The 17,657-nt window shown below is 42.1% G+C and overlaps 1 protein-coding gene across 1 annotated transcript; it reads right to left on the reverse strand.

The window, feature by feature from the left end:
- Nucleotides 1–736: 736 nt before the first annotated feature.
- TNNC1 (troponin C1, slow skeletal and cardiac type) lies at nt 737–17,236 on the reverse strand. The gene is made up of 6 exons (XM_030569460.1): nt 17,130–17,236; nt 10,041–10,071; nt 8,277–8,423; nt 6,541–6,655; nt 4,717–4,853; nt 737–1,543 (listed from the first exon to the last, which is right to left on the reverse strand). Exons 1-6 carry the CDS (start codon nt 17,151–17,153, stop codon nt 1,512–1,514), a joined length of 486 nt encoding a protein of 161 aa, XP_030425320.1. The 5' UTR covers nt 17,154–17,236; the 3' UTR covers nt 737–1,511.
- Between the last annotated feature and the right edge of the window lie 421 nt (nt 17,237–17,657).

A 17,657-nucleotide genomic window follows, 5' to 3' on the forward strand; every position in this document is an offset into this window, starting at 1 on the left:
CATCCCTTCTTAAACCTGCTTCCTCCAGGGATCCTTCCTACTTATTCTGCTTACCAATAATCTTGCCTCGTTCTCCCTTCTGCAAACTGTAGTGCCATATTCTGTCTCTGTTAGCTGAGTGTATATTTTTGTTTGGTGCTGAAACAAAGAACCAGAAAAAATTGTTTTGGGTGGTTTTTACCCTTGGAGGAAAAAAATTAAGCACAACTAACTAAATTTCACCACAAAACGTCATTTCGAAATGAAAAGTCAGTGTTTCATTTAGAAAATGTCTAAACAAGCCATTTTGACTTTTTACTTTCATTTTTTATTCAACCAAAACTGTGTTGAATTCAGCTGTGTTGAATTTGTGGATAGTTTTTGTCCATCACAAAACTGCATTTTCCAGCAAATGAACTATTTGACGAAATGTTTTTGCCCAGCTCTAATCAAAAGCTTCTCAGGGCCGTGGATGTGCCTTACTCAGTGTTTATAAAGTACCATGACCACTTGTGGCACAATCTCAGTGATATCTGCACTCAGTAATGGAGATTATGAATAGGTTATTTTGAGGAAAGTGAAAAGCTTTCATCCTGAGAAACTTGTCCCGGCCCCCCCGCCTTCCAGTACTGAGTGGTTTTACTCAAACCTGACATGACACTTCACTGAGCATCTTTCATCTGGGAGTTCCTTTTGCTGGTCTTACAGCTGCAACTATAAATTGCTTCTGTGAAACAAGCAGGAATGAAATAATTACTCTAGCTTATGAATTATTTTATTAGCATTTCAAAAAGGAATCTTATTTCTGTACACATTGCCCATTTACATCGCACTTTAAATCAATGGTTGGAGGTGGAGGAAGAGTAGAGATTGTCAGAATGTTCGGTGACAGTTTAAGTGTCTCAAATCATCATTCAGCTGAAGGTTCAAATGCTAATTGTTTTACTATAATATTTTCTAAGTGATGTGATTCAACCCATCGAGCGCTGGGGGCCAAATCATGGTAGCATCAAATCCAATGGCAAACTCCTAACAACTTCACTAGGAACAGGAATTTGCTCTAAATGCCTGATTCAATGTGTAGCTGTGAGAAATATGCAGGGATTGAGCAACTTATAAAGGGGTTACATGTGTGTTCTGTGCCCTACTGGTACAGTCTGCTGGCCGTCACTGTTTTTGCTTTTTACAGCTGATAGGTTCTTACTAGACTATAGGAAAAACATTCTTTACAGACTTAATTATATGTTTACTATGTTATCTGCTCCAGAGTGTGTCAAGGGACTCAAGACTTGGCTCTCTCACATTTGCTATTGCTCAAAAGAGCAACATCTTAGATAATTATTAGGTCTCTTACTTAAATATCCATGGACTGACCATCTGAGGCACTTAATAACAAACAGAATGTATTCTTCTGATTGCCACCCTGTTCAGCACTTAAGTCTTCACGCTAGCAGCCAAGCGGACGCAACCACATAGACGAGATGAGGAATCAGAGGGCTTTAAAAGTCGAGGCTGCACATCGTGTTTCAGATTTATTCAACTCCCTTCATGAACTCCAGGAATTCTGCGAAGCAAGGGAAATTAAAGACGCGTATTTTAGATGACAACCAGAGAGTCAGTGTGTAGCACTTCACACGCTTTCTGGGTATCTCCAGAATCATCCTTCTTCTCTCACCCATTTTCTCCCCTTCACAATTCCAAATGCCTAACAATATAGCTAGTTTTGCTCCAGCCATGGAGAGGTTTGTCACTCCTCCTGGAAGTGCCACTAACGTGATTCAGCACAATGAAAGATCTGCAGTACAGACAGACTTAGAGGAGGCTTACTAGCTGGAGTCTGGGCTTAGTAGACAAGTGGTCAAATTTCATCTTATAAATCAGCATAGCCTCGCTGAAATCAATAGATAGATGCCAATCTACATCAGAGGAGTCTCTAGCTCAAGATATCTAACGTTCGGAGCAACAACTCTCTACAAATGCCCTGTGTGTACAATTTGAAACTGCAGCTCCCATTTTTTAAAAAAAATCATAGTCACTGGAGCTGGTCAGGAATTTTAGAAATTTTGACAAAAGTTAAAACCCGACCCTTTTTTTAATGTATTTTTTTTTAAAACCAACTTCATTGAGTGGCTGAAATTTTAAAATTCTGACAAAATGTTGTTGACAAGCTCTCATGTGCATATAATAGTTTTATTTTTCAGTTTCAGACAGTGATAATGACTCTAGAGCATGGATTGTTCTGGAGACTGGTGCCTGTGTAGGTATGATGAACAAGGCCGGCTCCAGGCCCCAGCAAAGGAAGCAGGTGCTTGGGGCGGCCAATGGAAAGGGGCAGCACATCTGGGTCTTTGGCGGCAATTCAGTGGCGGGTCCCTCAGCCCCTCTCGGAGGGAAAGACCCACCGCCAAATTGCCTTCGAAGAATGAAGCGGCGCGGTAGAGCTGTCACCAAAGTGCCGCCGATCGTGGCTTTATCTTTTTTGCTTGGTTGGCTGGGTTTTTTTTGTTTCACCACTTGGGGTGGCAAAAAAACTGGAGCTGGCCCTGGTGATGAAAGCTCTGATCCTGCAGCTTGGTGCATTCAGGTGAGTCCAGGTGCCTGCACAGAAGGCCTTTGAGGTTCTGTGGGGGCACAGGAGTCCACTTGCATGGAGTCAGTTTCAGGATCAGGGCCTATGTAATTATATTTCTCTGAAGAAGGTACCATCCAAGACTCCCCACTATGAAGTCAGTTGTGTTTGTTTGTGTGTAACGGAGAAAAGAGAATGTGGCCACTAACCTCCTGTTGTCAGGTCTCTAATCCTTTAATGCACCCCCCATGGCCAAGAGTTTGATAACAGCAGCCTGGCCTCAGTTTCCCCTTTTTGGTATTCTGAAATGTGGCCTATAGCACTTGGCCTCTCTTTACAGCTCCAGACCCTTTGTCTGGGTCATTGGAATCTCTCCCCTTCTGGAGCAGTAAGGGGCCTCCCGCCACTAGGCCTGGAGCAGGGGTGGTTCTAGACATTTCGCCACCCCAAGCACAGCGGCATGCCGCAGGGGGTGCTCTTCCGGTCGCCGAGAAGGTGGCAGGTGGCTTCGGTGGACCTCCCGCAGGCATGCCTGTGGAGTGTCCACTGGTGCTGCGGACCGCTGGTCCCGCGGCTTTAGTGGACCTCCCGCTGGCATGTTGTGGGAGGTCCACCGAAGCCACAGGACCAGTGCCTGAAGGAGGTCCACCGAAGCTGCAGGACCAGCATACCCTCCACAGGCATGCCTGCAGGAGGTCCACCGGAGCCGCCTGCCGCCCTCCCGGTGACCAGCAGAGCGCCCCCCATGGCATGCCGCCTCAAGCACGTGCTTGGCATGCTGGGGCCTGGAGCCGCCCCTGCCTGGAGCCCAGTATCCCTCTCTCTCTTCTTCACCAGGGAAGGAACAAAGGAAGCAAAAACTGAAAAGTCCAACAGTCTTATGTTAGGGCTGCCAGTCCAAATCTGAGGCTTCAGCAGTCACTGCCCCTTCCCTCCAAGCTCGCCCTCTCCTCTGGGTCCCAGCCCAGGAAATATGTATTAGGCAGTCAGGGGCATTTGTTTAGTTCCTGGGCTGCTTTCTACCTACAGTCTTTGCGGGCCTCTTCCGTATAGCACCCTTCTGCCTGGAACTTGATCTCTCTGGGCAGCTTTGCCTCATCTGACACTGTGAAGTTTCCCTATGATGTCTCCCAGCCTCTCCAGCAGCCACCCTGCTCTGTCTGGGTTGCAGCTTTTTATCCCATCTGTTTGCTCACAAGCCATTGAGCCCACAGCAAGGGCAGTGATTGCTCTCTTCATTCTGTGTCTTGCTGTGGGGTCTATACACACATCACGCCTTCTCTAGGTAGTTCTGGCAATGATAATAATATAAAAGTGGCATAGGCAGTTATAAAGCAGAATCTTTATCAATATCATTCTTTGTATGGTCTAGGGAAAAACCTAGCCAACTCTTCAAATTTCTACCTGCAACTGTATATGCATAATGAACCATATCTGTGTGAGCTAAGGGGGCACTTTCAATACACCTCTACCCCGATATAACGCTGTCCTCAGCCAAAAAATCTTACCACGTTATAGGTGAAACTGCATTATATCGAACTTGCTTTGATCCACCAGAATGTGCAGCCCCGCCGCCTCCCCCCCCCCCTGCTGCCCCCCGGAGCGCTGCTTTACCACGTTATATACGAATGTGTATTATATCGGGTCACGTTATATCAGGGTAGAGGTGTACCTCTCACCAACCAAAGTAGCACTCGTGCAAGCAAATTCAAAGTTTTGTTCTTCCCAAATATTGCACATGTATACTTAGAAGCTATTCTGAAAGCATGGGACTACCAAATGTCATGTTTCAGAGCCTGAACCAAACCTTCTGGAATTTGGAGAGATTGGATCCAGATCTTGGTTTTGCACTGGTTCATTGCCTCTGTAGTGGGTGGAAACCAATATCTACATCCTTCAATACTGGAGGCAAGGGGTGTAAATCTGTACCTAGGTCTGCAGTCTGCCTAATTTTGAAGCTGGCTCATACCTCTATGAAAGACCAAATCCTAATCCCATAGCCATACACTCTCAAACTCTGTGGGACTTAAAACCTGGATCTGAATTGTGAGTCTTAGGCCCATCTCTAATATATACTACTTACATCTTTTGTTAAGGTTCTGAGTTCCTAAGGACAATGGATATCCCATTTTTACTTTTAACCAAATTATGCACAAAAACACACCTACCATCATAGTCAATCTTGCCATCATTGTTTTTGTCTCCATCCTTCATCAGTTCCTCTATGTCATCTTCGGTGATGGTCTCTCCTGTAGCCTGTAGCATGATCTTTAGTTCGTCAAGGTCAATGTATCCATCAGCATTTCTGTGCAACGACAGAATGGCTCAAAGATAAAAACCAAAAATACTGTAAATGGATGGACAACTGCACCCCATGTTACATCACTTCCACTTGGTCTCCAATCTGTTTTTTATCAGCAAATTGCCTGTTAGTGACTCATTGTCTCTGGTTTCCTGTCATGAATTGGTAGGATAAATAAATGAGGGGACACCAACTCTCCCCTTTCTGCAGGTCTCTATGGGAGTAACCCTACAGGATTTGTGTGCCTCCTGAGACAAAGAAAGCAGAGAATAGTAACTATTTGCTTCTGCTAGTGAATTAAGGGATGGTCTTCATGGACATATAGTACATGGAGAAGTAAAAGTCTTTTGCAAGTGATAAAGACCTGATTCAGCAAACTGCTGAAGCATGTGCTTTGTTCCATTTTGAAAGAGGGAAATTTTTTGATTTTCCCTGGAGGAGACATTTTTACATACCAGCTTCTACTGAATGGGGAAATGTTAACTTATGAAAAGTAATATCAAAAGACAGCCCTTAATATTATATATTTCTTTTTCATAACTACTTGTGGCACCAGATCTACTCAAGATTCACGTCTCTGGCAATTTTTGTGTAGATAGGCAATGTCTGAGCAAATTCAGCCTATAATCTATCATCCTAACAATTAGATACAGGAATCATCAAAATTTAATTACAACCTAATTTCTTCAAATAGAGGCATTCACAAGATTTCAATGAGTCTTAACTATGGGAAAGTTAAGAGTTAATATTACTTGGAACAAAAAGGGTCTGACACAGAGCTAACTTTCTAAAAGGACCCGTTTTAAAATGAATTTTTATTTATAAACTAATGAATGGCTTTACTTGAAAATTCTCAGAAAATTAATTCTGTGCTCAAAGAATAAGTGCTGTTGTTTTGTGTTCTTCAGATATCACAAAGTGGTTGGTTGCTGCTTTCAGCGCACAACTCAACTGCATTGTAACTATGGGGACATATTCAGAAGCACCATAACTGTTGGGAGAAGTTAGGGTTAAGTAAAAACCTGCGAAGCTGCTGGAATGCTGATGTGGCATTAGGGAAGGAAGGCACAGACAAGCAGTATTTCTTCATTTAATAAATAAGTTTCCATTCTTTTCCCTTCCCTGTTGTTGTTGAGAATTGATAAGGCCTGCAGCTGCATAAGAAATGTAGTTGTCTAAAAAAAATGTAGTTGTGTAAAAGAAGTGTTATCTCCCCTGCCCTTCTTTCCCAGCTACACAAGTGAGCCCTGAGTCATGGTCCCTTCCTCCCTCCCCTGAGAACTGCTCATGACCCCTTCCTCCCTCCCCTGAGAACCTCTGATTAAGGAAATTTGCAGCAACAAATTGCTGCAAAGAAATGTATTTCTAAGGTAAAAATGCCTGTATAACATGTATAATGCTGTGAATAAAAGCTAGGGATGGGTATACTAATTGTATGGGTGTTTTTATTACTTAATAAAGATTTTGGGAGTGTTGTACTGGATGTAGGTGTTTACATACTAACTTAAATAAAAAGAGTGTGCTGTAACTAAAACAGTGCTTACTTGACAATTGGGTCGAGGGGAACAAGTATCGCAATAAAGAAGCCCATACTCAAATCCACCTCTGGCTCAACCTGCTCCTTTTCTTCTAACAATAATAGCTAGCACTGTCGTTTCTTGTTTTAGTGTATTACATTCCAGTCTCTTACTTATCAAACATTCTGAAGAGATCTGAGAGTTCCTCTTCTGATTTTCCTTTGCTGTCATCTTTCATACATCGGACCATCATAACTAAGAACTCATCAAAGTCTACAGTGCCACTGCCTGAAGGTGAAATAAACAAGGTTTAGATTACACTACAATCTAGAAGGCAATCTAATGGGGTTTTTTTGTTTTGTTTTTTTGGCAAACAGGCATATACATAAAACAGAGATTAAGCTTTTATTTAGTAATCCAGCCACAGACTTCATGTTAGTAGCACTAAGGAGTGGGTAACAGATTATGGGATGGATTCACCATTGATTTGCTCCTTATGTAGTCATTTAAACAAGTGCAAATTGAATATAAAACACAACCACTGGTGTAAATGTGTGGAAAATTCTGATCTGGTAGCATTTGACACCCTTGTTGCACAGATTTAAATTACTATGGAAGGTGCAAGGCAGTGGAGAATCAAGCCCCATATTTTTTATGCTGATGGTATGTTATCATTTGTTGTTTAAATGACATTGGCAAGATATTTTCCTTAATTCTTAGCATACATTTTCTTGCTTTTGGTTTTAACAAGCTTTTCGAAGCTTGGAACTGAAATCTTTATCAGTTTCTTTCCTAGATTGTTTTCTAATCTGCACATGCTGGTTTGTTATTTTGTGGAGTTGTTTGTGGGTATGTTGTTGTGCGTGTACATGTCCGTACACTGAATAATTTGTTTTGGGATTAAAAAACTGCACATCTATAATTCCATGGAATTTGCAAGCACAGAAGAAAAAAATGGTGGATCAAATTTTCAACCTATAATCTTTGACGTGTCCTCTTCTACATATATCCTTATACTGCCCTCATCACTGTAGTATCTGAGCACCCGTGTCTCTTAAAAAAGGTTTGAGAAATCTTTTTGCATCCATTATAGTAGTAGTATTTTTAGTGCCTTCCATCTGTTACACTGGAATATTCAAAAGCATCTAAGACACTTAAGCATTCATTGAAATTCAGTGGGTGTCTGCGACCCTTTGAAAATCTCAGCTTTAGCATTTTATAACCTACAGCCCCAGTCTTGCAACTTATTCCAGACAGGCAGAGCTCTGCATCCACAGAGTTCTGTTAGAGTTCCACTAGGGTGGAGCAGTCCACCTGCATAGTTCAACTTGCAAGATTGGGCCATGTGTGCCCACAACAGATCTTCAGTGCATCAATTTATGGAGTGGGTAGTGGCATCCGATTGGTGCACAGCATGCTGCAAAGCCATTGCAAAGATGGGACTGTGGCCAATAGCCTTGTGGCAGATTCAAAGTCTTACACAAAATGGCATTATATCTTTACTGTCCACTCCACATAGAATGTCCGTGTCTATAGTATTACCAGAGTGATCTACCTGCATTAACCAGTGTGGTTACTCAGTTTGTCTGACTTCAGAAGTACGAAGACGCAGGTAAAACTACCAGAGTTTGGTTGTTTCCAGGGTGTCTCAACTTTAATTTATAAACTGATGAATGGCTTAACTTGAAAATTCTCAGAAAATTAGTTCTGTTTTCAGAGAATCTACTCAACTGATCTACTTTCTCTGGTGGAAGTAGAGTGCACACTGTTTTCTTTCATGTGATTCTTGTGCCTTCAAAGCCTGACTGCACAGTATTTAAGGTCCAGCTAATAACCACTACTATTCTGGCCCCCTGTAAATGCTTTGCAGTGCACTGAGACACCTAGAGGATTTAAGAGAATAGCTTACCATCTTCATCCACCTCATCTATCATCTCCTGCAGTTCCTCGGGGGTTGGATTCTGCCCTAGCATTCTCATCACCTTCCCCAGTTCCTTCGTGCTGATGCATCCGTCCTCAGCACCCAGGACGAAGATGTCAAAGGCGGCCTTGAATTCTAGAGAGGAAAAGGAGAAATGGAGGGGTTTGCCCTTTTATTAGGAGTTCGCACACAGGAAATCAGAGGGAGTTTCATTGCTGTGGTGATTCAAAAATGGACAAACTTCAACAGAGTGTCTGCAGAAGACTTTTTAGCTGTGTCAATGGAAGTCAAACTTATTACCTCCACCTCCCCTGCATTGGTGTGAAATCAATCATCCTGCTGGAGTAAGCTCCACTCAACACCCAGTTTAACACAGTGTGATCAACCCCAGTGGAAGAACTGAGGGATTCTTTGTCAGCCATTGTAAAGTACAGGTGGAGATAGGATGATCAGATATCCCAATTTTATAGGGGCACTCCTGATATTTGGGGCTTTTTCTTATATAGCCCTTATTACCCACCACCTCCTGTCCCAATTTTTCAAACTTGCTGTCTGTTCACCCTAGTAGGACAGTCTAGAGTAGACAGAGCTTAATGGCTCAAAGTTTGGATAAGTACCCAGAAGTTCCAACCAGAGGCTGCTCAAGACAATCTGCTGCCCTAGGCAAAGCTTCAGTGTGCTGCCCCCACTTCCTGCCACAGATGGGTGTATGGGCGCGTGAATTATAGAGTGCTGTAATGTGTTGCACTGTAACTGCCCTGTATAGACCTTCTGGCATGAACTAAAGAGCACCTAGTGCATGTTAACATAGTCCTGTTGACACAGGACTACATCAGCACAAACTCGCTACCTCTTCATTCCAGCAAGGTCTAGATGGGGCCATTAGAGCTCTATACGTTAGAGAGCTTTGCAGTTCTCACCCCTGGAAACCACCTGTAGCACAGTGTAGACAAGCATGAGCATTTAAAAAAAAATCACTTCTCCCAGAAATCTCTGTGCTGCCCCCAGAAATCTGGCCCTCAAGGCAGCTGCCTAGTTTACCTACAGCTAGAACAGCCCCGGTTCCAACTTCCCCACCACTGAACTTTCCAGGCATCTTAGCTCTACAAAATGGAGCTGGAACTCTCACGAGAACAGGCTTTGTAACAGGATTTCTGGTACTCTCTTTCCTTATTATTATCCAAGACTTTTGGCACATAATTGCCCAGAAGCCCCTGTTCAGCACAGAACTCCACTGGTTTTCAAACTAGGGTATGCGAGCTATCATTGGGGGTACACAAGGAAAAGCCTGTAATAGCGGACAATGCACTTTATTTAGCAAGACCTGACAAACTAACCATAGGTATATAATGACCCTATGTCAGATGGGGGAACATGGTAGACTACATTATTTGGAAAGGGATACACAGCCTAAAAAGTTTGAAAACCACTGTACTAGATGTTGGTCAGACACATAAAAAGATCCTGTGCTTGCCCCAAAGAGCATTAAGACCAGAAATACCATGAAACATTATTGTAGCAATTCCACTGCCAGCCTTTTAGCCCTTTTCCTAAACTTGGGGATGAGAAGTCATTTGCTTTGCATTGTACTTTGACAGCTGGAAGTGTGGTTTTTCACTTGTGGCAGCAATTGTTGACCTTGAGCTGGCCTGTTCAAGCGACAGGCTAACATCATGGGTTAATAGTGGATTGACTATCCATTACAGGGAGTATCTTCTGTCTACAGTGGTGTCAGAGTAAAGCCACACGTACCATTTTTCTGTTCTTCTGTTAACTGCTCAACCTGTGATGAAAATAAAAAGAGAGAAAAATTCATTTTTATTAAACTTAATCATTATCATTAATTGATAATACCACTTATATTGCACACAATTTGTTCAAAATGCTTTACAACCCTCAACTAATCTTCACAACAGCCCTTCTTGTGGAGTAAGGGGGACTTTTACCTAGATAGTTTTGGCATGGTCCCTTTTTTCTTTTCTTTTTTTTGGTATATTGCATTATTCTGTTCCTCTTTTTAAATATTTTACACTCTTCTGGAGTTAACATTATTTTTAACCAGAATGTGAGTCTCAGGCACATGGCATGATTGATTTTTAGACAGTCAGGACAGCATTTCATTATGCAAAGTTGGGGGACTGAGTGGGAGAAGCATTTGTCACACTTGAGAGCTACTGTGTGGTGGTTCTTCATATGGCTGATGTAGATGTAGAGCAACAACTATAATTTTACAGTTAGCTTAAGCCAGATAATTGTGTCAGGAGTAGCACAGAGCATCACTGTGATGCCTCCTTCATATTTGGGAATCGGACACTGCATCGTTATATGTTCCCTGGTCTGTTCTGGGTGACCACAGTCACACACTGGAGAATTTTTTAATTTTCCATTTGTGCATCAGGTACCTGCATCTGCAATGGTTTGTGCAGGTGCGGCTTAAGGTTGCCCATAAGCTTTGCAGAAGACTGAAGCCCAGGATCTTCTGTATTTGGTCTTTCACAAGTTGTTTGTTTATGACTTCTTGTGAACTTCATTCAGCTTTCCAAGCTTCATCAAGACTGATGTCATATCATCGAAGGGTAAGTGCATGGATCCAAAAGGGCTTGTGTGACTTCAAGCAGTGCTGAGGGATGTCTGTGAGGTCCTAGTGGATGGGAAGACTTTACTTTTCCTCAATTCGCTAGACTTCCTGGAGGGTTGCAGCATCGCAGCCAATGGATGGGCAAGCGATATATGAGAGCACAGGTAGCCATGATGTTGGGATCAACTTGAGGGTTCCAGTGATGCACCGCATTGCAGTGTTCAGTTGGACATCAACAAGTCAAGTGTGGCTACTTCTGGTTCATACCAGTGCACAGCACTCAGTTAAGGAGTAGACAAAAATGCTGATGCCCCCCTTCCCACCCCTCCGATTGTGCTTGCCAGTTTCTGGACCAGGTTGACCCTGGTCTTCGTCTTGGTGGCTACTTTCTTCAGGAGTGGAAAATGGCAGCCTTCATGTGGTCCACTCTATTAAATGAGAAATAACAACTAATGCCGTCAACCCAGTGACCAAACATTGATCAACGATCTCCTAGTCTTCAGAGCAACAATGCAACTGTGTGATTAATTCTATCACTGAGAGTCTTTACACCAAGACTGGATGTCTGTCTAAAAGATGTTCTAGTGTGGCATCAGATTGTTGGGTTTCATGTAGAAATCGCTTGGTGAGGTTCTATGGCCTGTGTTGTGTAGGAGGTTTGACTACATGATCGTAATAGACCCCTTTCACCTGGGCAGGATCTAGACTTTTTGCCACCCCAAGCAAAAAAACAACCTCTGAGAGCGCAACTGCCGAAGCGAAAAAAAGCTGGTGCCTAGAGCCAGTCCTGCTTTTCCCCTTTAGAATGTATGAATCTACTGAATTATCTATTCCACTAATTTTGGGACAACCTTCATTAAGATTCACCTTTTATAAATTCTGATTTTGGATGAAGTATCGCGGGGCTGTTGTTTTTTTGACACGTCTCCTACTGTTCAGCTCTCTTGGAGAACTCCAAGATGAGAATTTTAGGGCCCAGTCCCAGAGGATTTCAATGGGAACAGGATTGGTCCCTTCAAGTATTATGGGAATGTGTTAGGTTTCCTGGTTTTATTGCATTGCTTTGATTATCAGAAGAACAGAGGGACTTATGTTCTTCCCTTTTCTGTTCTAGTCTCAAGTCATTGGTGCTCCAAAAAGTGGAGGTAATACAGAGTCTGAAGAGGAATTAAATAAGGGTAACAAAATGAAACTGCATTACTACAGTTTAATGTGAAAAATCTTAGTGTAAAATTTACCCTGCCAAGTCCTTGATTAAGTAGGCTTCGTGCTTTGGTGGGAATGGACGCCTGGATCTATGGACAGAGTGGAGGGCAGCTCCACAGCCCTTCCACAGTCTATTGAAGTCTATGGGTACTCCCACAACCAGTGAAGCTGGCCTGTCATGCCCTTGGTCCAATCCCCAAACTCTACATACCCATGGTCTTTGCAGGTTTCAGGAGCCCTCTACTCTGCCTTATATAGGGGTAGTGACTTTTCCCTGCCTGCCTGCTATGCATCATATGTAAATGAGTTCCTCTAGTCAGGTACTGAACTAATACTGGACTGTAAGATAACTTCCATCTCCTTTCCTGGTTATCAAGAGCAAACAAATAGTGCAGGCTTAGTGTAAATTTGAATTAATAAGATACATCTACAGGAACAGAACATAAGAACGTCAAACCAAAGGTCCATCTACCCCAGTATCCTGTCTTCTGACAGTGGCCAATTCCAGGTGCCCCAGAGGGAATGACCAGAACAGGGAATCACTGAGTGATCCATTCTCTGTCGCCCATTCCCAGCTTCTGGCACACAGAGGCTAGGGACACCATCCCTGTCCATCCTGGTTAGTAGCCATTGATGGACCAATCCTCCATGAACTTAACTAATCATGAACAGCAAATAGAATTGTGTAGTTGAGTCATGCGCTAGTGGTCTGGACCAGTAGTTCTCAACCAGGGGTATGTGTACCCCTGGAGGTTTGCAGAGGTCTCCAGGGGGTATTGAATTCATATAGATCAGTGTCTCTCAACCTGGGGGTTGCAGCCCCCAGAGGGGTCATGGGACGGGTTAGAGGAATCGCAAGTGCAGGGCTGGCATTAGAGAGTGGCAAGCAGGGCAATTGCCCAGAGCCCCATAAAGCTAAGTTACATGCCTCAGCCCCTGGTGGCAGGGCTTCAGTTGCAGACAAGGCTCATAAGTGAAAAATAGGTTCAACTATTGCACTGAAATGTAAGTATACTATTTATATTCCAATCAATTATTTTATAATGATATGGTAAAAATGAGAAAGTCAGCAATTTTTCAGTACCACTGTGCTGTGACACTTTGGTATTTTTATGTCTGATTTTGTAAGTAAGTAGTTTTTAAGTGAGTGAAACTTGGGGTATGCAAGACAAATCAAAATCTTGAAAGGGGTGCAGTGGTCTGGAAAGGTTGAGAACCACTGGTCTGGACAAGGTTAGCACCTCTCCTCTTATCTGAACCTACTTCCCTCTCTCAGTTCATTCCTTCCTGATCTTAATGTTTCATTTAATGCCACATCCTATTCAACTGGCCTGCAGAATTCAGTGGCACTTTCAGCACCTTCCTGGTTCCTTTCCTCCAGCAGCTATCCAACTGCTACTGCTTGTCGCCACCCACACTCCTCTGTCACTAGGCAGCTCTATTTTGATGCTTACAGGGTTCTGCCTTTGGTTCTGCTCTCGCAACATTTCCCTACCTTTCTGAAATCAGTCTGTGTAAATGGGACCCAAATCTGCAACCACTTTACCAGCCCATAACATAAGGCCAATGAACCACATCATTACCAGCAGCTTCCCTAGGTTTTTAGTCTTATATCCCCAGTGTTGCCAATACACGCTGTTCCTGAGCTGTATCACGATCTTAATTCCAGTCTTGAGCCCTGACAGAGCTTTATCAATGCCCCTTAATCTGAAGCTGCAGCACCCTGTCTGCTATTTCAGCCTTGGGCCTTTGTTGATAAGATCCTTGTGAATTTCTGCTAGAAAACTGCCAAGCCAGTTGTGAGGGCAGAGGCTAAAATGACCAGCATTTCTTACTGAGAAATGTTGACTTTTACAAACCACAAATGCAGAGGACAGACCAGGGAAGCTGATCCATCCATATCAGATGCAGATAACAATAGCAGCAGGATTCTTCTTCAGCATTGCATCACGAAATCTGAACCCTTTTGTCCAGCCACCTATGATGGAAGGCAAGCAGCTGCAGGCTGCTCTTCCATTGTTTTGGCAGTAAAATAGGATAGTTGGGGACTCCGAAGCTATGAGCTGTTCCCAGTAAATAAATGCCTATTGCCACTTCCATGCCTTCCATGTAACTCAACTCTTTTGGCATGTTAGCTATTTATAAGCCCCAATGATTGAGGTGCTGGAGATAAAGATAAGCCTTCTGATTGTTCCCAGGAACTGAATGGCATTGGTATTTATCCTTGGGCCCTTTTATCTGGACACTTGTCCTTGGCACTGTTCTTAGCATGGTTCAGTGGAGTTTGAAAGCGTTACCAAAATAGCTCTGCATTTGTATAACCTTATCTAGACATGAGTGAAAATGAAAATCCACTGGACTCTCTTGGTGCATTTAGAGAAATTGGTGGGAACTAATTCAATGCTTTATTAAAATGTGTCATCAACTTGCAACAAACCACAAATGGTCAATTCCTTTGGATCAAGCTAACCCTCTTTAACTAGTGCCTTTCTTTGTGTACATAAATTTATAGATATAGGAATGTACTGTACATAAATTAAATGATGGGTAACAATAATGCTAGGAAGATCAATTCACTGCAAGGCTCTGGTAATAAGATAATAAACCATGAGGTGAAATTCAAGTGGTTTATGATCTCCCCAAGACCACATGATCTATTCAGGCCTTTTTCTTTTAGTCTCTGTATCTTCTTGTTTTGGGGGTTGACTTCTTTCATTACTGCCTCAATGTGTAAATGCTGAAGATACTGTCATGATACATAAGCAGTGCCATAAGGTGCTGTCTTGGTTATTCCTTTTTTGGCTTTGTTCTTCATTCACTGTTTCCATCTGAAATTGTGCTGGTGAGAGCCAATCAACTTTGCCTTGCTTTAGTTACTCTCTAGATTTTTTCCAGTTTAATATTTTCTTACAGTATATATATTTAGGATCTTTTTTTATGGAATGCTCCAAGGAAATATCCTTTACACTCAGTTGTACTGCAATTTAGAACCACGTGTGTGCCTCAACCCAATATTACTTTGCCTTTGTAAACTAATTACAATACAAATGCATCTATATTAACCTGCTTAAGACAGGAATCCCACTTCATCTATCTACATTAGAGTTTTTTAGTGATTCTCATCAACATGGTATCTGAATGTGCCCCAAGCTAAAAAAATTGGCACAGCAAAGTCTCTACTGGACTTCATGGAGTCTTCTGGTCCTCTCTCTTTCTTGGCTATAGAACACTGCGCTTGGAGTAAGATGTTTGTTGGTTATGGGAGATGGCATTTTTTTTGTATTTCTGGCCCTTTTTTGAGCTAAACTCAAATTCCATTGAAATCCATGGAGTTAGATTAGGAATTAATTTGGTTTTCTGGATCTTTGACCTGTATGGTGTTTAACAGGTTGAGAGGTATGAAAGAGGCTGAAAATTGTGCATGGGAAACCTTCCTTTATCCGTCTCTTGACTCTAATTCTTCCTTTGTGCTAGACAATGCATTCCATCCACCTGACTGACAGATCCATTTGGCTAATTGTTAGCATTGCTGGCTTTCAAAACGTTTCAACATTTCTTCATAACAATGTATGTGATGCTTCTAAACATTATGGAGCATGAGTCTAATAAAGAGCCAATTGCAGAGACATTAATTTTGTTTACTTCTATAGGTCACTTTTTTAATTTCATTTTTTTTGAGGATCTGGACTTTTGGCTCACTGAACCCAAGAGGACTGGGGTCTGTAGAATGGAGTCCCAGCTCAGTGCAGGTCATAGATTAGTCTAATATGAAGAACAACTTGTTTTGTTGCCATGTGTCAACTATGATCCCTGTTCCTTTAGTATCAGAGGGGTAGCCGTGTTCGTCTGGATCTGTAAAAGCAGCAAAGATTCCTGCGGCACCTTGTAGACTAACAGACGTATTGGAGCATGAATTTTCATGGGTGAATACCCACTTTGTCAGATGCATGTCAACAAAGTGGGTATTCACCCACGAAAGCTCATGCTCCAATACATCTGTTAGTCTATAAGGTGCCACAGGACTCTTTGCTCCTGTTCCTTTAGGACATCTTGGAATTTTGAAAGATATATCCACATTTGATTTATCTTTATGCTCTTGATAGAAATGCGAAGACCAACCTAATCTATTGTTAACTATCTGCAACACCATATATAACCCTGTAACCAACCACAAGATTCATGTACAGAACTTGGTAACACAGAATTTAAGGTAAAGAGATCATGCAATACAGATTCCAGAAAGATACCGCTCTCATATTGTTCTGCCTCCACATCATCAGCTATTTAAGGTATAAAATAATGCTGCATCTTTACTGAGGGAAGACAAAATAGTTTGCGTTTATACAGTAAGCTTGATATGCAGTTGTTGAAGGCAAAACTGCTTTCTCTTGTCTTCTTTAGAAAGCACAACCAGTATGTTTTACATTATAATTTTTTGCAGGGTAGATATCAAGAACAAGGAAAGAGAAATTGCAAATAGATCACTTATTTCCTAAGCCTTTATCAAAAGGGGTTTTCAAAATATATTTTGCAGAAAAACATTCAGCTAGGGAAGAAGCTTGGCAGAATTTTAATACACAAAAATAACAATGCTTCAGTTTCAGCTTATTCAAATTCTCTTCAGTTCCCCATTGAAACAGTTGATCTGTCAAGTCCTGGATAAAGCAGTAACCATACCTGATACTTCAGTAGATTTTTCAAAATATATGTAAAATTATACTTACATGCCATCTCTCTATTTCACAACCCAGAACCAGGGAAAAGACTTATTACAAATAATTTAGCAGTTTATTTTTAGAAGAATCTGCTTACAAGAAGAACATTACATATTTAGAATTGCCATTGCATGAAAAATTCTATGTTCTGAACTAGAAGGTACCTCACTACAACTAACATTTCTAAGTGCATTTCATTGTTACATTAAGTACTTGTAGTGTAAAGACAGTTATTGCTGTGCCCTATTGTGGCTTTAGAAGATCAGCAAAAACTCTTTGAAACATCTTTCTAATACAACAAATGCACCCCCAGACTAAGGTAAGTTTAAACATATTACTCACTGCTGCCTTGTAAATGTCATCCATGGCTAGTTACTGCAGGTCAGGAGCTGGACAGAGAGGGTAAACAGTACAGAGACAAACTTCAAGTCTCTGTCAGCTATCCCCTCCTTCTGTCCCTGCTAATATAGCAAGGTGTCAGCCCTAAATGTGTCACTCAAGGGCCGCTGCTCACCACATCAGCAATCTAATACACAACTATTAATGATACCCACTCCAAGTGAGAATTCCTCATCCCTGTGAGGAGGGGAGGGAAGGGGCATTTTGCGAGGCTGACAGCTGGCATTCCAAGGGCCCAATCCAGCTCTCATTGAAGTCAGTAAGCTTAATACATTAAGTGAATACTGGTAAATATTTGTGTCAGGCTATGGGTCTAATCCTCTGGAATTCCCTGGCAAATTTCCCTTTGAAGTCAGTGAGACCAGAAGGGTGTTCGGAACTAAATATTGGGCATCTGTTTTGGACAGCTAGACCCTTTCTTTATAACAGGTTGGACCCAAAGCCTGGATCCAAACACTCCCAATACCTGGA

Source organism: Gopherus evgoodei, chromosome 7 (genome assembly GCF_007399415.2).
Source record: "Gopherus evgoodei ecotype Sinaloan lineage chromosome 7, rGopEvg1_v1.p, whole genome shotgun sequence".
Taxonomy (NCBI): domain Eukaryota; kingdom Metazoa; phylum Chordata; order Testudines; family Testudinidae; genus Gopherus; species Gopherus evgoodei.

What these genes read in the sequence shown, in the direction of transcription:
- TNNC1 (XM_030569460.1), bottom strand. Translation starts at nt 17,153, where the DNA reads ATGGATGACATTTACAAGGCAGCA. An exon ending in AGATGAGGTGGATGAAGATG is followed by an intron (nt 6,656 to 8,276) that starts GTAAGCTATTCT and finishes TTTCACCTTCAG; the next exon opens with GCAGTGGCACTGTAGACTTT. An exon ending in TGGCAAGATTGACTATGATG is followed by an intron (nt 1,544 to 4,716) that starts GTAGGTGTGTTT and finishes CTTGCTTCGCAG; the next exon opens with AATTCCTGGAGTTCATGAAG.